This window comes from Coffea eugenioides, chromosome 6 (genome assembly GCF_003713205.1).
Source record: "Coffea eugenioides isolate CCC68of chromosome 6, Ceug_1.0, whole genome shotgun sequence".
NCBI classification, from domain to species: domain Eukaryota; kingdom Viridiplantae; phylum Streptophyta; class Magnoliopsida; order Gentianales; family Rubiaceae; genus Coffea; species Coffea eugenioides.
This window is the reverse complement of record NC_040040.1, coordinates 10,388,704-10,413,690: the sequence shown is the minus strand read 5'-3', so window position 1 is coordinate 10,413,690 and position 24,987 is coordinate 10,388,704. Positions and strand designations below refer to the sequence as shown.

The 24,987-nt window shown below is 37.7% G+C and overlaps 6 protein-coding genes and 1 non-coding gene across 10 annotated transcripts; 4 read left to right on the top strand and 3 right to left on the bottom strand.

Moving 5' to 3' along the window:
• Window positions 1–178: 178 nt before the first annotated feature.
• On the top strand, window positions 179–2,992 carry LOC113774602 (probable caffeoyl-CoA O-methyltransferase At4g26220). Of its 4 annotated transcripts, XM_027319166.1 has the most exons (7): window positions 179–410; window positions 560–617; window positions 1,408–1,462; window positions 1,545–1,624; window positions 2,024–2,168; window positions 2,250–2,381; window positions 2,508–2,991. In XM_027319166.1, the coding sequence occupies exons 3-7, from the start codon at window positions 1,421–1,423 to the stop codon at window positions 2,796–2,798; spliced, it is 690 nt and encodes a 229-aa protein (XP_027174967.1). In that variant the 5' UTR covers window positions 179–410; window positions 560–617; window positions 1,408–1,420; the 3' UTR covers window positions 2,799–2,991. The 4 variants fall into 4 exon arrangements, with proteins under 4 accessions (XP_027174967.1, XP_027174966.1, XP_027174969.1 ...); XM_027319165.1 differs by lacking the exon at window positions 560–617 and having other exon boundaries at window positions 2,508–2,990; XM_027319168.1 differs by lacking the exons at window positions 179–410; window positions 560–617 and adding an exon at window positions 684–707.
• A 2,557-nt stretch (window positions 2,993–5,549) lies between these two features.
• On the top strand, window positions 5,550–7,676 carry LOC113773522 (probable caffeoyl-CoA O-methyltransferase At4g26220). Its single transcript, XM_027318162.1, has 6 exons — window positions 5,550–5,589; window positions 5,718–5,799; window positions 5,934–6,035; window positions 6,738–6,780; window positions 7,119–7,250; window positions 7,398–7,676. Exons 1-6 carry the CDS (start codon window positions 5,550–5,552, stop codon window positions 7,674–7,676), a joined length of 678 nt encoding a protein of 225 aa, XP_027173963.1.
• Window positions 7,677–8,135: 459 nt separating this feature from the next.
• LOC113775485 (deoxyhypusine synthase) lies at window positions 8,136–12,214 on the bottom strand. The gene is made up of 7 exons (XM_027320385.1): window positions 11,616–12,214; window positions 11,141–11,308; window positions 10,301–10,519; window positions 9,717–9,803; window positions 9,292–9,397; window positions 8,975–9,210; window positions 8,136–8,747 (listed from the first exon to the last, which is right to left on the bottom strand). The coding sequence occupies exons 1-7, from the start codon at window positions 11,823–11,825 to the stop codon at window positions 8,679–8,681; spliced, it is 1,095 nt and encodes a 364-aa protein (XP_027176186.1). The 5' UTR covers window positions 11,826–12,214; the 3' UTR covers window positions 8,136–8,678.
• Window positions 12,215–12,814: 600 nt separating this feature from the next.
• On the top strand, window positions 12,815–15,610 carry LOC113776185 (F-box/LRR-repeat protein At4g29420). Its single transcript, XM_027321292.1, is given in 3 exon segments — window positions 12,815–13,327; window positions 14,213–15,054; window positions 15,056–15,610. Coding segments are annotated over 3 exon segments (1,350 nt in total). The 5' UTR covers window positions 12,815–12,873; the 3' UTR covers window positions 15,110–15,610.
• A 581-nt stretch (window positions 15,611–16,191) lies between these two features.
• TRNAP-UGG lies at window positions 16,192–16,263 on the bottom strand. The gene has a single exon. It is a non-coding gene; the product is annotated as a tRNA-Pro (tRNA).
• Window positions 16,264–16,570: 307 nt separating this feature from the next.
• On the top strand, window positions 16,571–21,438 carry LOC113775066 (histone acetyltransferase type B catalytic subunit). Its single transcript, XM_027319798.1, has 10 exons — window positions 16,571–16,805; window positions 16,912–16,953; window positions 17,680–17,789; window positions 18,362–18,430; window positions 18,889–18,927; window positions 19,028–19,104; window positions 19,209–19,308; window positions 19,939–20,014; window positions 20,094–20,254; window positions 20,392–21,438. The coding sequence occupies exons 1-10, from the start codon at window positions 16,727–16,729 to the stop codon at window positions 21,034–21,036; spliced, it is 1,398 nt and encodes a 465-aa protein (XP_027175599.1). The 5' UTR covers window positions 16,571–16,726; the 3' UTR covers window positions 21,037–21,438.
• On the bottom strand, window positions 21,421–24,690 carry LOC113775067. Its single transcript, XM_027319799.1, has 7 exons — window positions 24,198–24,690; window positions 23,940–24,025; window positions 22,768–22,846; window positions 22,629–22,688; window positions 22,319–22,440; window positions 22,156–22,227; window positions 21,421–21,927 (listed from the first exon to the last, which is right to left on the bottom strand). Exons 1-7 carry the CDS (start codon window positions 24,579–24,581, stop codon window positions 21,825–21,827), a joined length of 906 nt encoding a protein of 301 aa, XP_027175600.1. The 5' UTR covers window positions 24,582–24,690; the 3' UTR covers window positions 21,421–21,824.
• Window positions 24,691–24,987: the final 297 nt, after the last annotated feature.

Here is a 24,987-nt window from a genome sequence, read left to right as displayed (position 1 = left end):
AGTGGTTTCAAACGGATGCATGATATATTTGGAATCGGTGGTGATTTAATTCCTACCGATTTTCTCTTGAGCCTCTTTGGGTCTCCGTCTCCATAGCATACAATAAATGTAGATCTATCATATCTCAAAAAAAAAAAAAAAAAAAAAAAAAAAGGGGGCGGAGTGGTCCGAAGATCTACCTGCCAAGATCGACGAGGTCTGACAATCCAATGACCATCTCTAGATTAATGCGGCCACTGAACAATCACCGCAAGGGATAGTGACGGTGTACCATCAAGTCGTCCACGTCAATACTTCAATACTTCAATGCTGTCGCCCACGCAAGGGAAAATGCCGTACTCTACTTTCTTTGGGATTCCTTCTCTCTTGCGACACTCCAGAGAACGGGAAAACTTAAAATAAGGCTTAGGGTACTCTCTTCGCTCTTCTCTCTGTTAGTACGATGCTAAATCGAGGCTTTATTTTGTGATTTCCCTCTGGTTGGAGAATGGCATGTTTATCATTCAACTATTTCTTTTTTTTTTTTGCTCAATTATTTGATAATTTGTTGCCTTTACAGGGGCATTCAAAGACTTTTTGTTTTTTGGTTTCTAAGCTCATCTAAGCAGTTTGTACAGGTTTGGCTTAAGTTAATGTCTTCTTGAAATATTAACACTCTAATGTTGGGACTTGGCGAGATTTTGATCAACATGCTATGGTTCATTTAGGTTGAACAAGCCTCTTGATTCTTTTTTACAGTTAGATTCGTTTCTTGATGCACACAAGGTGGTGTTTCATCATCAATTCATGGATTCTACCCTCTTAACTGCTTTTATACGTATTGGTAATCTGTAAATTGTTGAGTGAAATGAAGACGTCAAGGAATGCCCCCTTTTGAAGTTCAAGAGCGACTAGTAAGCAGATATGAAGTCCGCAAAGTAGCAGGGCTTCTAATTATTTTGTTTAATACCTGGTTCATTTATATAGTTCTGGTTGAAGCATGTGTAATAATTTCCTAGCACATTATTAAACAAGGCAAAGGTAGATGCATAGTGCTGCAAAAGTTTAGAATTCACCAGCATAGCTTCTGCTGTTTAGCGTTCTACATGTTGGGGCAAGTTCACTCATTGCAGAAATTTGTGCTTTCAACCAAATGCTGAGAATTGCTGAAATTCACCTGCGTACTCTCTTCTCTTTCTCCTTTAACTGAACAAGACAAATACTATCAAAAAACTTTGTTTGGATTGCTGCTATATTTCTCCTCAATGTAGAATCAACCTTTTGATACATCTATCTATATCTCGTATAATAGTCAGCAAGGCAAAAAGATTAGTGTATGGTCCTTTACATGTTTAATATTAGTTTCAACAGCACTAGGCCTCAATTAGCCTATTATCCGTTCAATAATTTACTCTGTCATCTATGTAGTTGCTTGGGAACAATGGAAAACAAGGGAGTGTTGCAGAGTAGGGAACTCTATCAGGTAACCTTATTCCTCTAGTTCGAAATCTGTGTGTTTCTCTACTGGAAAGCTTAATGGCACTCATTCTTTTACCATGACTCAGTACCTCCTGGAGACTAGTGTCTATCCACATGAACTGCAGCCTCTCAAGGAGCTAAGGGATGTTACTGCAAGTCATCCGTGGTAACATTTTTCAAACCGTTAATTGCTCCATTTAGAGAAGCAAGGAGAAGATTAGCAGACCTAAAAACGAAACCAACAATATTTGCGAAAATTCAACTGGTGATGATTTTGAAACTGTCTGACAATTTACATGGAAAAAAAACTATACTTGACTCACCCCTGGGCTCACAGAAAACAATTTGGTTAATTCTAGCATCTCTAATTTCTGGAAGTAAACTTTGGATAGTCATGTTGAACATTGGATCCATACCTATCCCAAATTGACTTGTAAGTTTAAACCTCCAAAACAGCAGACTTCTATACTGTTGCCTTTAAACTAAGTTTGCTTTAGAATGCATACCTATATGACAGTAAAATCAGTCATATTTTATGCCTTAAGATTGCTAGCTTCTGTTACAGGGCCATTATGGCAACTGCCCCAGATGCTGGTCAGTTGATTGCCATGCTCTTGAAACTAATAAGTGCCAAAAAGACAATAGAGATTGGTGTCTTTACTGGATACTCCCTACTGCTTACTGCCCTTACAATACCAGATGATGGCAGGGTCAGGGCTACTAACAATTCTTCATCATTGTGAATCAAACATATGGAACTGTTTCTCGGCTTATAATATTTATTCTTGCAGATTGTAGCAGTTGACCAGAACAGAGATACATATGAGATAGGGCTGCCAATCATAAGAAAAGCTGCAGTTGAACATAAGATCGACTTCATTGAATCCGAGGCTCTTCCAGTTCTTGATAAACTCCTTGAAGAAGTACGGTTCAAGTAACTTAAATTAGTTCTCTTCTCTCTTCACCATACTAACTTTCTGTTTTATAACTTTTCATGTTTGGAGGTTAAGTTAGCTAATCTCTTTTAATATCTTCCGGTTCTGTTGTAGAATCTTAACCACGAAGCCTTTGACTTTGCTTTCGTTGATGCGGACAAATTAAATTATCTGAAGTACCATGAGAAACTGTTGAAATTGTTAAAGCTTGGTGGAATAGTTGTATACGACAACACACTTTGGGGAGGAACGGTGGCCTTGCCGGAAGAATCTGTGGCTGAGGAAATGAAAGCAGGCAGGCATTTCACAATTGAGTTCAACAAATTGCTAGCTGCTGATACCCGAGTTCAAATATCCCAGGTTCCTCTGGGTGATGGGATTACTATTTGTAAGCGTCTCCACTAAGCTTATGCAGGAGTATTTACTTGGTAGCTGTAAATTTCTGTTCTTTGTCAACATGCTTGTAAGCATGAAATTGTGGACTTAAGATTCTTGTTTTGTGTTTATAATATCAGCCTTCAGTACAAGATTTTAATGCCTTTTTGAAATAGATAAAAGAAGTCATCGTTGGAAGGAAATTATTTGCTAGTCACATAAGATTATAGGAAATGCACATTGTTTTCTAAGGTTTCTAGCTACCATGATCGAGTATATATAGTTTGAGAAAACAAGAAATTCCTTCAAGCTATCTTAGGGAGATTTTAATAGTTTATTTATAATGATATGCTCGTAAATAATGTTTTTGCCACAAGGGCAACAAGCATCATTACGGTTTGAGGAGCCTTATATTACAATAGCTAAGTACTAATTCTTCAAAAGTTTCTTGATAATCACTCGTTGCTTCTGTTTTGGATGTTTCCAACTTACAAATAGTACACCAATATCATATATCAGTGAGCTGGAAAATGAATTGAAGGATATGAATTTAGCTTGGGAACACTACTTTGCCTTTCTACTCTTAGACCCTCCTTATTTGCTTGGAAAAATTAAAGTTACGTCAATTGAAACTAGGCTAGTCTCTGCTGTCCTAACTCCCAAGGATGTTGTGGATTTTCGTTGGCAATTAGATAATTATACTCGAAAGTGTTGGTTGTTTGAAGCCATTGCAGTTGGTAAAGTTGATAAAATGACAAACAAATGCTTGCTGGACATGTCTCTGAACATTATCATTGCAGTTGGTAAACTAGCTAAATTAATACGACCAAGTGTCGGTTTTGAGGTTTGTTTTCTTTCTTTCTTTCTTTTTTTTCAAATTTGATTTGTTGAGGCATTTAACCTGGAGGTAATTCGTACTAAAGCAATCTGCAATCATGACACAGATAATCATCCCCAAAAAAAAAAAAAGAGTCCTACTTTTCTCTTCTTTTCTTACTTCATCTGGACCCGCATTGGTATGGTAAATTGGTCCGTGCTTAGAAGGTGAAGACTTAAAAATTAAGCGAAATCTGGTTTTGAACAGAAAATAAAACGAAAGGGATATGAATTACTTGATTTAGTTAAAAGCAGCCGGAATTCTTGATTCGCAGCATTTTCTTCAGGTCAGTATATATGACTTATCATAACTCTAGAAATTTTGTGTAGCAAAACCTTGAATTGTTAGTCGGATTGAGCTGGTCGTGAAAGAGTCAGAACAAAATCTAGAAAATGCATTGCTTACAATCACGAGTAGGTAGGTGTGTTCAAACGTTTTTGCCAAAAAAGGCTCGAATCTTCTTATCAAATGTAAAATAGTCAATCATCGACTTACAAATTACAATGGAAAGGTTGCTGCACGGTGGTGTCCACTCTATAGAGTCTTCTTTTACTATTCAAAATTTGAAATCATTGGCCAAATTATTCCATGAGTTGCTACACAACTCTCAATGTAGCAGTTGAGTAGATGGAAGTTTCTTTCAAAAAATTAGAGGGAATTATTAATGACTCCTGTGGTTAATGTACATAACGTAACAGTAGGCGATTAACGGTCTCGTTTTGCAAATGAGTTTTTTGAGCGTTTGTCTAAAATTTTACTATAATTCACTATAAAAGTTGTAGGAAAAATTTTTAAAGCGTGTAAATTTTTAAGTATTTTGAAATGTATAATTTAAAAATTTTAAGAAGTTTTTTGAGATTGATGTAGCTAAAATTGTTAAAAGATTTATAGAAGATAAACTTGGGCAAAAGCTTGATTGCCAAACAGTTGGTTAATTGTAGGGGTCCAAACGAATCGAGCCGCTAGTCGAACTCAAAATATTAAGTTCGTTAGCTGGCGAGTTCGAGTATATATATATATATATTTATTTATTTTTTATTTTAATAGTAAAATTACATAAATATCCTTAATATTTTATTATTTATTCAGAAAAAATATTATTTTATTTATTTTTTAAAAAATAAAATAATTATTTTTATTTTTTCGAGCTCGAACTTGAGTTTCAAAATTGTCAACTCGTCGAGCTCGAAATCGAGTTCGAATTCGATAAAATTAAGTCAAAACTCGACTCGATTAGGCCAAAACTCGATTCGACTTGGCTCGTTTGCAGCCCTGGTTAGTTGGCTGTTCATAACATCTGGATTAAAGGAAAATAAAAATCCCAATTGCTTCCCCAGAAAGAAAGCTTAAAGTGGGGGAAAATAAACATTATGCGATCATATTTTGCAGCACGGTGTAGCAGTAGCACTATGGACTTTCTGGCTAATCACAAATCGTCTGGCATATCTACTATATCTACATTCACTAAATTCAAGAATTTGATTTGAATTGCTTGTCAATGATGTATGCTCATTTTGGAGTATCTTTCCTGCTCTGTCGACTCTGTCGACAATAGCTATGGCCATCCTTGGACGTGGCACTTGTTAGCATGGTAAATTGAGAGGGTATAATTGTAATCTTCATCATGTAACATTACGATCCTGGTAATAACTCTATGGAAAATTTTGTTGAGATTAATCAATCAGCCAGGGATAATCTTCTGTGACACTTCACCTAATAATTCTGACATCAGATTTTATGAACTCACAAGGTGACAAAAATTTTGATTTGTATGACAAAAGTAGGGAGCGGCATTTTCCTAAAGCAACCGGCAAGAGCCGTAGGGTAGAATAGCTTCCCTTTCTGATCACCTCCTTCTTCAGCTCTCGGTGAAGAACACAACAACTAACAAAGAAGAAGGATAAATGGGAAGCGAGGGATTGTTGCGCAGTCCAGAATTACGCCGGGTACGTACGTACTGCTGGTCTCATTGCACGGCATTTTGGATATATTTTTCTGCTTGTTTTCTCGTTTCGTGTGAAGCTATTAACACTTGAAAAAAACGCTTAACCATGTCTACGTTTCTGTCTAAAAATATCTGGTGGAGACTAGCTTATACCCACGGGAGCCACAGGTTCTCAAGGACTTGAGGGCTGTCACTGCAACTCATCCAATGTGAGTTCTTGTATTAAATGTTCGTTCTTGTATATAATTTGAGTATGACGGAGAAATGGAAATGGTGCGGTTCTCTTGTATGTAGTAGTAGTACTTACTACTAATAGCCGGCCGTACAAAATTGAGATTTTCAGGGGGATCATGGGAACCGACGCTGATGCGGGTCAGATGCTGTCTTTGCTGTTGGAGATAATCAACGCCAAGAAGACCATTGAAATTGGGGTGTTTACTTTACAGGATACTCCCTGCTCCTAGGGATGGCAAACTCCGCCGCCCCCGTTCCATCCCCCGTCCCCGCTCCCCCCGCACCGTCCCCGCCCTGTGGGTGCCCCGCGGGACTAATAAAAATTTGTTATATAATTTTATTATGGTTAAATTTTAGCAAATAATCAAGTACTAAAATATCAACACATCATCAAATTATTATTCATTGTAATTTTACAATTGAAACTTATAAAAACAATCAAACAAAAATTATTTGAATACAATCCAACATGATGAAATAAATATAACTAAAGTAGTCAAGTTTTCACTTTTGGCACAAATACAATCACTAATTCATTATTGTGCTTGTGCTTTTTTTAAGAAAAAAATGTTATTGTATTAAGTGTAATTAGGGATTTAGTATAAATGTATTAGTAAATTTAGTATAACCAATTAATAATTTGTATTAGTACACATATATAATTATTAGTATAATTAATAATATCAATTATATTATATATACTAATAGACATTATATAATACATATAACTAATAATATCATTATCATAAGTTTGTAACTAATTAAATTATATATTATATATATAATTATATACATATATATATTTTATATATTTATTTTTTTAAAGCGGGTGGTGGGACGGAGGTACACTCCCCCGCCCCAACCCCCTCCCCATTAGCCCCCCGCGGGGCAGGTGACCACCCCATTGCCATCCCTGCCTGCTCCTCAATGCTCTTACTATACCCCAGGATGGCAAGGTTTAATTCTGCTCATCTTTAATTTTATTGGAGCTCAAAGCATGTAACCCCTTATTTGGATTGCCTTTTTTCTCAAAAAAAAAAAAATTTTTTTATGAAAATATTTGTCAATCACCTTTTTACCTTACATATATATATATATCAAATCGTTACGGTACTTTTTTTTTTAACAAAAAAATCAGAAAATAGCAATCTAAATACTTTTTAAAGTGTTACAGCTAGCTAACTACTACTAGGTCCTTTCTACCTTACGTTACTGTTCCAAATGAAGTCACTGCTACATAAATATCACCAGCTCCTACGTTTTTTTCCCCCTGATTTCCTTTCTTTTTCCGTAGATCATGGCCATCGACCCGGATCAGGAGGCACATGACATCGGATTACCATTTATTAAAAAGGCTGGAGTTGAACACAAAATCAATTTCATCAACTCTGTGGCTCATCCCGTGCTGGATAATCTCCTGGAAGATGTGAGATTATTTTGAATCATTTGTTATTGCACCATAGAAACTACTCCATCGAGTAATTCTTTCAATTTGGTAACATGTTTATGGGACGGTTGATCATGGATTTCTTCTTCTTTTTTTTCCTTTTGGGTGGGGGCTCTGCTGCTGCAGTCTAATGAACATGACAGCTTTGATTTCGCCTACGTTGACGCGGATAAAGCGAATTATGCAAAGTATCATGAGAAGCTATTGAAATTGGTGAAGGTTGGTGGAATAATTGTGTACGATAACACTCTGTGGATGGGAACGGTGGCTGAAGCAGAAGACTCGGTTCCCGAGACACTGAGAGAATCCAGGCTTTACATAAAGGAGCTTAACAAATCACTTGCTGCTGATCCTCGGGTTCAAATCTGCCACCTTCCTTCACGATTTAAAAGTGGCCTAGAATAAATTTGGTGAACTGGACGTCCCTCCACTGGACTCGTCACCAATGCCATTTCTCAGCTTTTCTGTGTTCGTTTGCCAAGTTGTTCCAGTCTTGTGCCCTTTTTTTTTTAAAAAAAAAACTCTTACCGTAGAAGAGTTATACATTCTAATATAATTATTTGTGCAAGTGAGCGGATTTCAAGTCTAGCATACAAAGGCAATTGTTCAGCTGTTGGCTCTTTGTCCATGATAGGTTCTCTATTAAGTCATGATAGGAAATGGTTTGCCTGCTTCGTGGTGCTTCGAGTGCCTTGCTGAATCCATTATTGTGATTCTTCAGCCTTCACTTGTAACACACTAATGATTTAGGAAAGAGTTGAAACAAAATCCCTTTGTTACTCGTACCATTTGAGCACTTCTCCATGTACACAGAAGCCAAAATGATGCAAACATGTTTCTCAAAGGAATCCTAGAAAACAAGAGTAATTTCTCAAAAAGCATAAACCCACATAATGATTAAAGGAGGTGGAGTAAGACATTGTTGAATATGTTTCCACCCCCTACCACCTGTAACAAACAAACAAACAAAAAGCTTAGGGGAAGTGGAATCTGGGAACTTTCTTTTGCTTTATCTGCACTAATAAGTTGGGCAACCTAAAACTCTCCTCGCCTAAAGATACAATTCAGATCTGCCTAAATCACAAAATGTGAGGTTCATGGCCTCCTATGGTCATTCTAAAGTAAAAGAATGGAAATGAAATACAGCACATATCTATTCCTCTTGAGCATCAAAGTTACCAGAAGCTGAAGAATTACAATAGAACTTGTTGCTGGCGTTGTATTTCCTTTCCAATGTAGTATTTCATCACAACCGGAATGCAATTTATAATGCGCCACCTAGAAAAACAGCATTGAACAAAGAAGTGGAACTTGACGTGCCAAATAGCATCATCAAATTTACCAGGATCAATCATTAGCTATCCACCGCAGCTGCATTATCATTTTAAAACTTCATCCCATACAACGTTATTTGACTTTTGTAGCAAAGGTTTCTGCTACAAGGAGAGGAAAGGCAATCGTTGCATCACAGTGAACCTGCTAAAAGAAACAAATTGTAATGTGACAAAAATATACAGATTTTACTTTCTACTAATTATATCATCAAACAAGCAATAACTAGAAGGTAGTAATTGAACTTTTGTTTTAATGTGAAAATAAGACTTGATCTAATCTCAAAACTTAGCTGATAGCAAGCCTCAAGGCATCTGAGAATGCAGACAAAAGCAAAGGACTAAAAAATGTACAACTCCAAAAGAATTAACCTTCACAGCCTTCGCAGAACCTCGTATCTTTCCCCATGATACAGCTTCATCTGGACGGGCACCAGAATCACTTCCATCGTATTCTTGTGCTGTGTTAATAAAAACAGCAAAGTCTGCACCATTACGCATCATATTTGCATTACATATATGATGCTTGGGTAGTCCCCCTCCAAGAATTATCATTCCTGTCTTCCTGAGACCGACATGGACAGCCTCGCCGTTCATGTTCCTAATATCTGCTTGCGATTATAACATTTCACCAAATTGTTACCAGAAGTACTATGCCTTGGCAGAAAATGAGAATGATATGTCGTTACCCTGCACAATGTCAATAACCAGGCCAGGATTGCGGAAAGAATGGAAATATAGCATGTCACCCAGTGAGCCATCTGTTAAGCCAGGACAAAAGACAGGAATGTTGTTCTGAAAATAAATGGAGATTTTAGAATCAGTAAGCAGATATTGCAACCATATAACTTTTTATTTTTCCTCTTAGCATCATAATGATATTGTTCATCACAGTACTCCATAACTACAAAAACAAAATACATAAATTGATAAGCACTGAATGGGATAAAGCTATTCATGCCATGAATAAACAGAAAGTTCTCGTGTTTAGCAATTTTATAACTGTTCTTCAAATTCTTTTATCAAAAAATGGACAAGCTAGATTACACAGCACGACAACTCAAATTGAGAACCATTTGACACAAAAAAACGAGTAGTCTGATTGAATACCTACCTTGTAGGCCCAGTACAAATATGAACTCTCATCATTAATTTCTTTTCCAAGGCGGGAGATCACTTTAGATGGCGTCCACAGCATATTCTGCAAGAAGATAAGGAAAGCTCATGATATATTATTTTTTATGCTTTTCCCCATCAACACAAATTTGCTCTCCGACTAGAGAGGGAAAACAACAGAAAAGGATATTGAATTTTACAAGCACAAGTAAGGCTAATACAAATCTGCAATCATTCAAGACATCTAAGAGTAATCCACCAAAATTTTATCATCTTAAAGCATCCAATGGATGGCATGGCATCCAGTACCATAAGCTATCCCAAAACAATGAAATTTTGATACCAAAATGACAGTATACAGCCTCGCAATCTTGATCCTTGGAGTGGCTAGCACGCATCATTTGCGCTTTTATGCTTACAGCTTCAAAACTACAGCATGCTATTTAAAGTACAATTAGATCCAAAACCAATTTGTCAAATGCCAGTGACACTAAGATGGACCCAAACCAATTCTGATGCAAGAATTAAGCTACAACAACACCAAATTAGTAAAACAAAACAAAGAGGGACATACAAGGATACCTTTGAAGTCTGCTCTTCCAACATCTTGTCAAAAATTGGAATAATCCAGTCCTCAAATTTGCAGTAATTGTTATTAGGAACCAACAAGTTACCAATACGATTCAACCCTTTCGAGCGTAAAGCAGCTCCAGGCAAAGAGAAGTCACCTTTATATGTGGGTGCAAGGCACTTGATAAGATCCTCTTCCACACCACCAGCTGTTGTAACAACTACATCAACCTGCATTACAATTTTCAAACATTCACCTTTGAAAATCAAATTTAAATGAAGCAGGAAAAGGAGACCAAAAAAATCAACTAACAAAACATTTGCAGCACCCTATTACATAAACAATCATCACCCACCCATCAATTAATGTGGAACAAGTACATCCAACTAATCTAATATAAACTACTCCATACCTTATCTGACTCTATGACAGTGGAAATTGTTCTCCTAGTTGATTTAATAACATCATCCAACTATAAACTGGTAAAGTCGGTAAAGATGATGCATTTACCAGTAAAGATGAATGCAGACAGTGTTTAAGGTGACTAAGATTAAGTGAGAAACCAACCCGTAAGTAACCAATAAGGTACGTATGAGTCTATTCCAGAGCCAGAAATGTCAAGTATCCTTTACTAAATAAGCAGAATAGCACATGATTCCAGCAATTATGCGTATCACCTAAGTTTAAGGTCAACCTTTGTGTCTCTTAACTAAATACCAACTTCTACAAAGTCCATTTACCTACCCGACGTCCTGAATCATCACAGAGAGTAATGCCTAGAGACAATCAGTCCTAGCAGAATACAAACTGACCAAAGCACAATCAGAAGTGATATTTACACAACTGCTCACCATGTGATGCTGAACAAGATACCGAATGGTGTCTCGAACCCCAGAAGATACAAGATTTGAAGTGAATCCAAGGAAAACTTTACACCTAACTGACTCTCTAAATGCTGGATCTCTCTCCTCTTCACTGCAATCCTCCGTTGGACACTCGTCTGAAAGCCTCCAATCCAGCTTTAATCCATTATACCGAAAATCAAACACAAACATTGACAGCAAAAATTAAAATAGACAACTGGATGTTGAAACAAAAAAGACACCCTCATTTCAGGGCATTTCCATCCTAAGCTGTCAGCAAGCAGCATGTACTTAAAACCAATAACATTTCGGCCTACCTAAGCGCTTCATGAAATAGTAACTAAAAACTCAAACAAGATCGAACCTTTTGACAACTGAAATACGAAGAACTCAAAATCAAACAGAAAAAGGTGAGTGATCATCCGGTTAATCAATTAATACATCCTGGATTCGAGTGACTGACCATTTGGTTAACTACGTCAATGGCGTCACCGAGATTGGAGGCTTGAAAACCAGTGGAGACCATTGATTTGAGAAGCTCCGGATAGTTGACGCCTTGGTTGAAATCATAGCCCTGAATTACGGGGCAAGTTCCTTCTAGGGTTTCTGACTTCTTAAAAGCTGCTAAGCGGGCGGACTCCAAGGGGTTTCCGCCATTCATGGCGTCGCCCATCCTCTGCTTTGTTGAGTATCACCACTCAAAAAGTAAAAAGAGCGTAAGCTCAAGAAAACAAACAGAGACCTGAAAAATCAAGCGCTTAGACGACGCAGGTGTTGCATTAGTTTTTTGCTTTGCTTTAATCGGACGCTTCTGAAACTATACTAGCAAAGCCAGAGCCAGCCTCCCGTTCCTCCGTTTAAATGACTTTTTCATCCTCGCTTGTCTGTTCTATTCCACTGCTTTTCCCTTTTCTTAGCTCTCTTTTTAACCCTTCTGACATACAAGTAACAAGACGGGAAGGCAATTAGACCACCGGAAGTGCGCTCACAACTCCATTTACATCACTTTGGCCTCCGGTGTCGACGTCAGGTCGAAGATTTTCCGTTTGCAAAACAATTAGCTACCTTTGTACATACATTATGGCAACGACATGGATTCTTATAACTACAGTAGTAATTTTGGAGTATGTCATTGTAGTACCTTTGGGACGTTCGTGTGCTAGCTAGCTAGCAATCATCCGGACTAACGAATCCAACCGTTTGGAGCCAATCTCGAGCAAGCAGTTCGAAGCGAGCTCGATTCGAGTTCTAATCGAATTTAAGTTAATTAAGTTGAATTTAAAATCGAATTCAAGTATATATATATATTTATAATTTTGACAGTAAAATTGTATATATATTTTAAATATTTTATTATTTATTTAAAAATTATTATTTTATTTATTTTTAAAAATAAAATAATTATTTTTTCAAATTTTTTAAATTTAAATTTGAACTTGACATTTTAAACTCGTCAAATTCAAGTTTTATAAAATTAATTTAAAATTTAATTTAATTAGATAAAAATTTGACTCGATTCTATTCATTTGCATCGCAAGCAGCCAACCTAATTTAAGCACGGTACTTTGAGTTCTAGTCTGCTACTTCCGAAAATGCCCCTACAACAACTGGTATACTAAAAGTTGTAAAATGCCAAAATCACCGCAGATTCCAGGCTGAACCTCGATTTGGCTGCATCCTCGACCTCGAGTCGTGTTGTGGGGGTGTATCACTAGTATCATATGGACGATCTCCCTCCGCCATTGATCCTCGACGTCCTGAGTCGACTAGGCGACTCAGCTGACCTCGCTCGCTGCCGAGTGGCATCCAAGACCTTCAACTCCCTCTCTCGAGATATCCGATCCATCAACCTCCACTGCTCCTTCGACCGCTACGCCAAGTCTCGCTGTCCCCTCACTCGATCCTCCATCACGCCCTTCAAAACCATCCTTAAAAACTTGGTTTCCGAGTTGAGAATCGTCGAGTCCGTCACAATTGGCATCGATAAGCCGCTCCGTACCGTGTCTTACGACGATGTAGAAGATGAAGATGATGATTTGTATCTGACAGAGGTAAATTTTGTTGGCGAGTGGTTGCCCAAGGTTTCCGATGGATTGACGTCTTTTTCAATTTCCGATTTTTGGGTGCAATCTTGTTGGCGACGATCCGAGGTGCTATCCCTCATTTCTTCTTACTGTGAGTCCCCCTCGTTTGACATTTACTTACTATATACTAGTATTTGTTGTAGTTGATTGATTGTCATGCTTTTTTCTTGTGAAATGAAATCACTAGTAAGTAATATTTGTTTCTCTGGTTTTTGGCTTACTTTGACTCAGCATCGCCCATTCGTTATCAATTTAGTGTGAACAGTTGAGAACAAATACACAATTGGGTTGCATTTCTAGCTGGATGTGGCTGATGAGTTCGTTAACTCGATATGGCTGGATGATGGCATTGATATTTTTCTAATGTAATTGATCAGACTTTGCAAAAATTTGGCAATGCTAATGATGGAATGGAAAGAAGAAGAGAAGACAAAGAAAAAAGGAAGTTAAAAAGAGGAGGGAAATTTTATATTTTGTGTTTTTTTCCCCCATTTACTGAATTACTGCCATTCAATTTTGTGAGTTTCCTGAAGGCCAGTTTCATTTCTACATCAAGACTGGTGTTAGTTTGAAATTGGACTCGTTTCCTGTACAAAATTTGCTGCATCTTTATGGTAAACTGTGCTAGTTACAACCTTTAAATTGAAAAGGAAAAAGTGAAAGAAAGATTATTTGCTTTCTGACCCGGGACATCAAAGAGCGTAGAGGATAAAGTTTTCATTTCACTGTAGCTTGGATTTCTTTTTATTTACTTCAATCTAGTTTGTAAGTACGATGATGGAAATTTTGTAGAACATTCCTTGAGGGACCTGCAGTTGATAGGATTCACATTTTCTCAATTCCTCTAAAAATTTGCCTTCATTTTTTTGGAAAATAATGTGTGAGCGCTTCTTGGTGTTTTGAAAGAGCTCATTGGGTTTTCCTTAAAGATGGTTCTCTGTTTATCAATTGATGGTGTTATTTTCCTTTTGTGTAGGTCATAAGCTGGCCGAGCTACAGATCAGGAATGCTTGGTTGTCAGTGGACGGTTTGAAACCAATGCCTAAACTCTCTAAGTTAACACTTGAGTACATTAGACTGGATGATGAGGACCTCAACAAGGTAAATGAGAGCTTCCCAGGTCTGCAAGTTCTCAACTTGATTGGGGTTGGAGGTCTTAAAGATCCCAAAATCCATCTTTTGCAGCTTAAAGCCTGTCGGTGGACTGTGTCTAATGCTGTATATTCTGTTACTATAGTTGCTCCAAATCTTGTTAAACTAAAACTCAAATGTGTGAGGCCAAGAGCACTTGTTATTGAGACTCCATCATTGGCTGATTTGCATCTTTCTGTTGAAGAGGCTAGCAGCTTCAAAGTTGAAGAGTTTGTCAATTTGACAAACCTTCATCTTGAATCCTTGGACCTTCGCCGGCTGCTTTGTTCGTTACCATTTGGTAAAACAGTTAAGAACCTGAAACTAGGCTTAACAAAATCTTCTGAACTAATGGGAGTATCTAAGTTTGGTTTTGAGTCCTTGTTTAGTGTTTTCCCGAATGTCAGCTCTCTTACTTTCACCCCTTGGGCTTGGTCAGTTTTCGAGATGTATATTTGCCCTGAAGGTGATGAAATTAGGTCTCGGATGAAGGGGTTGAAAGAGATTACTGCATATTTAGAGATTCATGATTTTGAGACTACGCTGTCATGCATTTTCTCCATTTTGGACAACTGCTCTAACCTGTTCGAAATGAAGTTATTTATCCACCGTGATGTCGTCTTTCATGTTACAAATACTCTTATTTCAAGATGTATGACCCGTCATCCAAGAGTTATATGGAGATGGGGGAATGTGGAAAGAAGGTACAGAAGATGCTTGGATTCTTGATGGCGTCTTATAAGCTTTATGGGTGCCGAAGGCTTAGTTGTTGATGTTTGATTCTGGTCGGAGCATATCTGCTTTCACGCTGGTACATATTTTATTTTCCCAAAATAATAAGAACTGGCTACGCTTAGTGTATGTAGCCAAATTAAACATCCACTTTGAGTGTGACATATTTGTGCGGCTTTGGTGAATCAAGATAGGCTTGTATTGGGGGAGACGTCAAGTTGGGGAGCGATGCAGCGCGTGTTCCACCTGCTTTGCATCATCCATCTGAAGTTGAACCTTTCGATGACTCCCCTATAAGTGGGATGCAGACCGCTGTCGAGAACAGCGACGAAGTCTACCTGAACAAAATGCGTGCAAATAAATCACTGGCTTGTGTACATAATTATTCAAATGTTGTATAATACAGTAGTAGATACCATGATGACTTTGCAGAAAGTTATATTGCGGACACGTACTGTAGTTTCATGCTTGTATTTGAATTATTTAATAAAATTGCTGGAAATTTTTAATCCGGGTAATGATGCCATGTATGTTGCATGAATGTGATTGATAATTCTCTATAATTTCACTTAAGCATCGTTGTTGGGGGTTGCGGTGATTTATAAAAAACACTTCTGACGTAAATGTTTTTAACAAAAGTGTTTTTAAATTATTATATGTTGGACTATTTAAGTTATGAAAGATTAATTATCAGACACTTTAAAGTACTTAAAAGCACTCATTCAATGCACTATAACCCCAAACTTTTAAGTAGTACCTTTTTTTTGTTTTTGATAATTTAAACTAGTACTTAAAAGCACCATTGTTCCATTTGTCACAATGTTAGGTGTTACATTTATGGTTTCTAATCCAAAACTTGATGTCGATGCAAAAGGTTAGGGGCTGTGAATTTCTGCATCACTTGCTGTCTGCTTCTAGTGTAACAGTGCAACGAAAGAGGAAAAACACCACTGGATCCGAGATTGCCACCAGCTTATACCTCCTCTTACTCCATATTTTGAATTGAGAGTCTAAAAGACATGCTAGCAATACAAAAGGGGAAACTATCAAATAAGAACTGAGATCAAGAGTTTGCAGGGAAGACAACAAAATGGGGCGTTCCGAGAATCGAACTCGGGACCTCTCGCACCCAAAGCGAGAATCATACCACTAGACCAAACGCCCAATGTTGCTCTAACAAAATTATAACTTTTAGAAGTTCTTGTCCCGAATCCATACTCCCAAGAGCTACAACAGGGAATGGTCTAATCTCTCGTGTTCGCTCTTATAACCCACGAAAAGAGCATCAATCAAGGATAAAGCCCCCGGCTTGATACATTCACCAAGATCCCTTCGTAACTGGGCTCAACCGCAGCCCAAACCAATTGATTATAGACAACCCAATCACTATTTTTTTTTTTAAAAAAAAAAAAGGCAAAGAAAGAAAGAAAATAAAAGAGTTGGCAAAGTACGCAATAGCGGGGAGTGGGTGTACTCCATGTAAGCGGCAAGGAGGGAGAGGAAAGCAAGCCGGACACAAAAACACTACTACAGTAGCATTTCGTTATTTTTCCCGCCTGGACCAACATTTTCCCGCCCCGACCACCCCAAAACCCTAACCCCCCCCCACCCCTAAGCCCCCCAAATCATGGGAACCAAGCATCAGTCCTCCTCCGATCCGATTTCCGACCCCAAGAAGAAACGACGGGTTGGATTCTCCAAAATCGGTGAGTCATTCACTTCCAATTTGGCTTTCTTTACTTTCCTTTTTGTTCCTTCCCTAATTATTTTCTGTATTTTTTACTTTCTTTTGCTGCAAAAATGTTGTTGCAGATGCTGGTGTTGAAGCCAACGAGTGCATCAAAATATATCTTGGCACGGTTTTGTCATTTTTAATTTATCTCGGCAGAAAATTTAGAGCCCTGCTCATGACGTTCACTATTTCGCATTATTTGGACCCTTTTCTGAAGTAAACTGATTTTTAGCGTCTTTTTTTCAAAAAATCTTATTTGAAGTGAGCTTTAACTTTTTGGGGCCAGAAAACTCTGGAGTTTTCTTTCATAAGAATATTTGTGAGCTTGGCACTTTATTTTATAGTTGATATTGGCCGGGCAAAATGTAGTAGTAATTTTGCTGCTATTTTTCTTAAAATTGTAACTGGGAAGCTGCGATTGGTTTATGGAAGGTGACCATCGTGCAGCTTGTTTGACAGCTCACCTGAAATTTGATTGGGCTTGTTCGTGTACCTAAAATCATTCGGCAATTGGAAAATATGGCTGTTTGAAAATTAGGCTAACAAGAATAACTTTACAAAGAAGATGGGGACTGCAGGGTTGACACATTCAGTGAAGAGTAAAAAATATAAAATTGTGACCAAGTGTTTTGGGGGAAATATTTCAAGGCAGACGGGAAAAATATGAAGGACGGATGCAATCAATGAGAATAAATGGTCCAGAATTAGAGTTGTTTTTTTAAAAAAAAAAAAATTGTTATTTAAAAGTTAAGTTCATTTGCTTACTCACTTTTAATCTTTTATTCCTACAAGAGAGGCAATTCGCAACCTTAACTTCCTGTCATCTGTTTTTTCTTACTCATCTATAGTCTCTAGCAAAGAAGAAGTGGGTTCTCCAGACAGTTTCTGTATAAAACCGGTTGACTTGAATCACTTCTCTGAAGAGGATGGGAAGATTTATGGTTATCAAAATTTGAAGGTGAAATTTCTCCGCCTTCATGGATGTCATTTCTGTACTTTTTGACTGTTAGTATCTCCTCTGTGCAAAGTTCTTCCCTCAAGTTCTATGATAAGTAGCACTTTCATCTTTGCTTACTTTCTTTCCAATTTGCTCGTGTATGGCTAGTTGGTGTATGTCATCTTACTCATATACTGCACTTATTTACAGAATATGGTTCCCCTGTTGACATACATTGATTTAGTCTGTTCGATGGTGACTTTTAGCATACAGCATCCGTGTATGGTTATAGACTGTTTTAAGGACAATTGGCCATGATTATCTGAAGTATTCCTTTGGAAGGACTGGTTTGTTAAACATAAACAACCTCTAACCAAAAGATAATAATTAACAAGGACATTGAAGTAATGTTTTTATTTATGAGAACATGATTCAAGTATTTGAATATTTATCTGGTCAAATTGATTTTCAAAAACTCTTATATGTGGTTGATTGCACAATTTCAAAGGTGCAAATCCACTTCATGTGCATCAATGTTGATCTTTGCCTGTCGCTCTTTACTGGGCCTAATGCTGTTCTTATTATTTATGCAGATTACCATATGGGTTAGCAGCATATCATTTCATGCATATGCTGATATTTCTTTTGAGAGCACATCAGATGTAAGTGTCTGCTCTAATTGGGATTCATGATAGAGGATGCTAACAAGGCAGAATTGCTCTTTATCTTATCTCTCAAACATAGGGGCCATTTACATAAGCTTTCGTGATTAGAAGATATGCACATAATATCTTACAGTCAAGTATGAATACTGTTGATTTTGTTGAGATACAAGTAGGATTGTACGTCAGATATAACTGTCTAGGGAAGGATGTCTTTCTGTTGTTCCTGTACCTGTTTTTCTTTCAATCTCTCTCTTGGTTACAATGTCCTTCTGACAGTTGTTCAATTATACTTTTTAGTGCTTGTTAGGGATGGAATTTGAGTTGATATTTCCTGCTAAATTGTAACACTAATATGTCCAAATGAAGGGTTAAAGTGTGAATCTTCCTTGATGAATATTTTTCAGTTCTGATCCTTCATTATTCGTTAGTGATTTGTGCATACTGTTTGTTACAAGGGAGGCAAGGGGATCACAGATCTCAAAGCTGCTCTTCAGGTAATATTAGCAATCAATATTTACAACTAAACTGTTATTCCTTGTTTATTCACATGTTCATCTAACCTTTTGATTGTGATCCTACTTTCATTTCTCATAGAATGTTTTTGCTGAAAATCTTGTTGAGAAAAAAGATGAGTTCCTAGATAAATTTTCAAGTGATCGCCGATATGTTAAGTAAGTCCTATTAGTGCCAATCCTACAACCTCTGCAGTCTCATATGTTAAGTAGATATATTTTGAAATACTTCTGTTGAGTTTCCGAGTTCTACTTCCATGCAGATCTGTTATCTCGACCGTGGCGGCACTGAAATTAACAGCTGCCAATGGACACAATGGTGATTCTAAATTCGACCCTAAAGAAGACACTGCAGATTTGGAGGTTTGTACTATGTTATAGTTCAAAAAACAGGGACCATTCTGGTCATTTGCGTGCTATATTGTCTGCTTCGTCACAGGTGCTTTCTATTGGCAATATTGTAAAGATGTCAGAGAATGTGTCCTTTGCTTTAAGAGTAATAATCTGGTTGTCTGAATCTGTTTTCTAGTCTCTGGTTGTAATTCCAGGTGCACAATCTTATAGCAAATCATCTTCATAGGTGAAAGGAAGGTTGTCTTGGAATTTATAGTCAGTCATTTCTAATAAGGCATTAGATGGTCTAACTCTTAAAAATTTTCAATTCTTTGGGTCACTAATTGTTAATTACATGTACTTGCCTAGAAGAGGTGCAACATAGAATTCACTCATTTTCTGGAAAATGCTAAGAATTGATCTGGATTGCAATTATTTGGGAGTATTTGTTAAAAAATACTGTAGCACTTTTTAAAGATGTGATGTTTTTGAGGTAAGAAAGTGATTGGAAAATGTGATAAGGAATATTCTCACGGAAACCCAGAAATTTTTTTTTTTTTGCCAAAATTGCAATCCAAACGAGGCGGTTTGTTTCTATACTTGTTTTTTGAGAGAGAGAGAGAGAGATTAATATGATACATATTTGTGTTTCTTATTTAGGTGTTCCGCATTGTTGGTGAACCTGTGGGGCACCTTTACAGTCGCCTAGTGCCATTCATACTTCTTCTCATAGATGGTAAGTTTTATTCATCTGATTGAGATTTTGGCACTTAAACTACAGCTTAAATCTTTTAAATGGTGCCGACTTTGAACAGGTAGCAATCCCATTGATGTTACTGATCCCAGATGGGAAATATACGTATTGGTTGAGAAAGCAATTGCTCATCAGGAGGATAGTCATCCTAATTTGCTTGGGTTTGCAGCTGTTTATCGTTTCTATCGATATCCAGATAGCATGCGCTTGCGTCTTGGACAGGTTTGCTTGAGTTTTTTTTTTTTTTTTTTTTATGTGCATATTCAAATTACCAACCTAGCTTTGTGTGAATTTTAGATGTACTTTGGACTTGAGTCTCTTATATCTTCTAGATGGTATGAGATCTTTGTTGATGGCAGATATTGGTATTACCACCTTATCAGCGCAAAGGTTATGGTGGTAGCCTCCTCAAGGTGCTTAACAACGTGGCAGTATCTGAAGATGTTTATGACCTGACTGTCGAAGAGCCAGAAGACTCCCTTCAACATGTTCGGACATTGATTGATGTGCAACGCCTGTTTGTTTTCGGTCCAATCCAGGCTGCCCTTAATTCTGTTGTGGCACGTCTAAAACAAGAAAACTTTTCGAAGAAAGTTCACTCCTGCCAATGTGGTCCACCTTTGAGTGCTGTTGAAGATGTGAGGAAGAGTTTGAAAATCAATAGAAGACAATTTTTGCAGTGCTGGGAGGTTCTCCTCTATCTTGGCCTAGATCCGATTGAGAAGTACCTGGAGACTTATCGTACAATTGTTTCATCTAGAATAAAGGCAGATGTGATCGGTAAAGATTCTGAAGGCGTTGGGAAACGGGTTATTGATGTGCCAACTGAATATGATCAAGAAGCATCATTTGTTATGTATAAGTCACTGAATGGTGATGCAACAAACAGGGAGATGGCTGAGAACCGGAGTAATCAAGAGGAACAGCTGCGGCAACTGGTGGATGAAAGGATGAAAGAAATAAAGTTAATTGCAGAGAAAGTATCATCCTTGAAGCATAGATGAGGAGCAGTCCTGTTGTACCTGTCGTTCAAGCTATGATTTATCAAATATCTGGAGCCCTGAGATTTTCGTCACACGGTTCGTTGTGGGTACATAACTACATAGATTTGAGTGCCGTGCTGTCTTCAAATGAACGTGACCTGTACCTGTGCCAAAATTAGATTAGTTTACAATTAGGATGTTAAGATTAGTGCTGCAGCACCTGCTGTCTTCTGTACTTTCTGATATTTGATCCAGGTGAAAAATGTTATTCAGCATCTAATTTGGCACTCATGACATCATATCCAAGTTTTATTAGTGAGACATTTCACTTGGAAAAACAAATGTGTTTCGAGTTTGTATATGCCAAATTAGCTAATCAAGCACAGAATGGCATGGGCCCGCAACTAATTGTAGTCTGGTTGCTATCTGAACTTCTGGGCTTCATTACAGGTGATAAGTAAATAAGTAAGAAAACATTTTCCTTTAAGAAAAATTGTTGAATTACAGCTTTCAATTTGTGGCTTCTAGTTTTTGTCATCTTGCTCCCATCATCCCGTTGAAACTCGCTTGGTATGTTCCTAGTGATTCATCAATAAGAATGAGGAACGCAAATTAGCTGCCATGACAAGCGGTTCATCAAATTCACTTCCTTTTCCCTTGACATGCATTCATCGAGTTCAGCTGAAATGTATCCTTCAAAAGCAATCTCAAATCCAGGAAACCATTTTTAATCTGTCATCTGGGACCCAGTTCATTTCTTCGCTAGGTTGAGAAATATCGGAAATTGTGCAAGGCAAGAGTGTCGCTGCTCAAATTTTGTGAACGCTGAACCCTGCATCCTCTGATGTCAAGTTTTCTCTCCAGTTCTCGAATTCAGACCCGCCGAACACCACTTGCTTGATCCCGACGTAGCTGTTTTGAAAAGATACAGGTGATATCAACTATCCATTTCATAAAAGGAAGGCAAGATATTCGATCTAAGCTTGTACGAAAAATGCAGAAACTTTCCATTTTACATAACCAAAAACAGGATGGATCCTTTAAAGTAACTGAAAATGTGACCGAGACAAGAGTGATGGAGGGTAGACATTCCGTAAGAGAAACAAAGGACGTTCAGATATGACGTGGGGTGAAGCTTACTCAGAGCTTATTTGTGTCAAAGCATTAATCAAAACATCCAGAAGCAATGGTTCGCTAGTCCCAATGTCTACCCTGTCACAAGCAAATTAAACAAAATGAGCGATGAGCGCTATGACTCTCAGATCAGAGCCAGGGAATGAAATTTATAAACATAAACGTATACCATATACGGGCTAAGTTATCTTGAATCTCAAGATCTCCGATGTTATAAAATGTGGTTGGTGTGACATTGGCTCCCTGAACGGCATCATAACTTGGTCTTTTATCCGAAGCAGATTGTGACAGCTGTAAGAAGCAATACAAGTTTTTAATAAAATTCTTAACACTGACCTTTTATCACAAGACTGGTTCTCAATTAATCCATGACTTAAAGACGCAGCTCTATTTCGGTTCTTAGACTGTTGGAATGCGAAGCTTTAAACTAATTTTCACGCTAATCATGACTGTAGAAGGGATGGTTTATAGGCACGCACTTGCATATTCATTGAATTGCATCCTCCCAGTCGTCCAACAATGTGCCATGACCGAATAGTCTGCAGATTAATCCAGTCAGCTATGTAGCACTCGCAGCAAGAAGATGTCATTGCCAGGTGTTCAGGGAGTAAAACTTACATCACATATCAAGGAAACATCTTTCTCCAGAAGGGCATTATAGAACTCAAACCATATATATGAATTTGAGAACTCAAATCTGAAAACAGAATACAAATGTTAACTGATGAAAATGCACATTTCTGAAAATATCCTACAGAAAAATAAGGGGATGAAAAAACAATTAAGGATGGAATGGTGTTCTTTTATTTTCTTTTTCTTTTTTTGCACTCTTAATTGGTTGCAAAGTGAATCCTCCAAAGTCACCTGTAGCAGTACACAAACTAAATCCATAGAGCAAAACATTCACTCTGTCCCACCACCCTAAGAAATCCAATGACAATCCAATTCTATTTAGCAAAAGATGGAGAATACAGTATGCCATTTGCAAGTGTTCTAGCACCTTGCTGATCATGACTTGGGATTCTATATCCTTAGCTAGTAGCCTTTCCTCTTGGACTGGTAAAGGTTTTTGTTTTCCCAACTAGACTCAATTCAGATTCTCCACAACATACACAGAAAATCTCCATATCACAAATATAAAAAACCAAGGTTGTTCATGTGCTGTTTCCCTTTTTCCAGGAGATTTCAGCCAGGTCCTCACCCACTGAGATACAAGGCATTCCAGGAATAGTATGAGATAACCATCAGAAAAGAATTGAAAAGCAACTCTAGCGCAGTAAGATAAATATGTAATATTCAGTAGACTTAGTGACAATCAAATTTTCAAAAACAGCCACTGTTGTCGGGGAATATTCCAGTGCGTACAGATCAAAGTGGAACTGGAACACTTCTCGTCTTCAATAGCATTACAAGACTGCTATTCTGTCTCTCTTGGCGTTAGCCGTGCAAATGGAGACTCTTTCATTTAACATGATCAATCTCGAGTGTTGATTTGCAATTGTGAGTACATACAGAGTTGATTGGGTCGCCAAGAAGTCTTAGCATGCAGGCGACTTAGATGCATTACAATCCGAGTTTAGAGTTCCAAATTTAACATGGACATAATTCACCATATAATGCCATTTCTACACAGTGTAGGTAAATGTCTTTAGCTACATGGGCAGGGGTAGAGAGGAGCTAGCTGCTTGCGTAGAAAGGCCCATGATGACAAATGTCAATCATACGAAGCAAACAATCGTTTAAACAGATAGCCATTACGTGAAATTTGATAAACATGCCATTGAACTTACTTGTTGAATACCACTTTCATGGGGGCTGCTGAACCAGTTTTTGTATGTAATATTCTGTTTCTTTTCTTTCTCAATCTGTCCTCCATCTGACATCGCAGTTAACCACATCAATCAGCAGTCATAACCCCATTTTTCTTGGTCTTTTTGTGGCGCACAAACACACATATAAACCGGGCAGGTAGACAGTAGTGAACCTTCAATAAATAAACAAGGAAAGAAAGAAAGACAAACTCTCTACAAAAAATTAAAAGAACTTACTTTAGACCTAGCTTTATCTGGGTTATCAAGAAAACTCCCAAGAATCTCAGCAAACTCAGGGTCTCTATCATAATCTTTCTCCTCTTCTCTCCCTCTAAAGCCTCTTCCACTCGAAAACTGACTCTCATCCCCATCATCATCATCATCATCATCATCATTCTCATAATAGTTGTCTGCATCATTGTCTTGCAGGTTATTCGTTTCGAGCCTATAGTTTTCGGTCGCCTTAGTGAAGAGTGCAAAATTCCTCTTGTGGAAATGGTATTGACGTGGAACTCCAGCTGTTAAAAATGGCGGGTAGTCATTAGGTTGATGGGATAATGTTTGGGGTGGTGAAAGGTGGAGCAATTGGACGGAAGGGGTGCAGGGGTTTAAGACGAACATTGGGCTTTGGATGGTGGGTTGAAGGGTTCTGGGAGGAAGCTACCAAAAACTCCGAGCTGTGAGTCAGGGAGGCTGTCTTTGCAATTTGCAGCAATTGAATTGCAAGAACACCGAGTTCTAAGCCCGGGCCTATAAGAAAATCAGATGAACTTTCAGTTCACGGTCCAAACCGGTTTGATCGGTTCAATCCTGAGTCACAGATTTATTTATTGAGTATTTATTTTGATATTGGAAGGTTAATATTGCACTTGTGCGATGGTCAATTTGTGATTCGATCGATCCGTCTAGTCATTTCGATCTGATTTTCATAACGCCGTTAAATTAAACACTAACTTAGTTTCTCTTGCACAAATAAATAAAATAAAAGTAATAATAAATGAAAAAATGCATAATGCAATAGTAATTC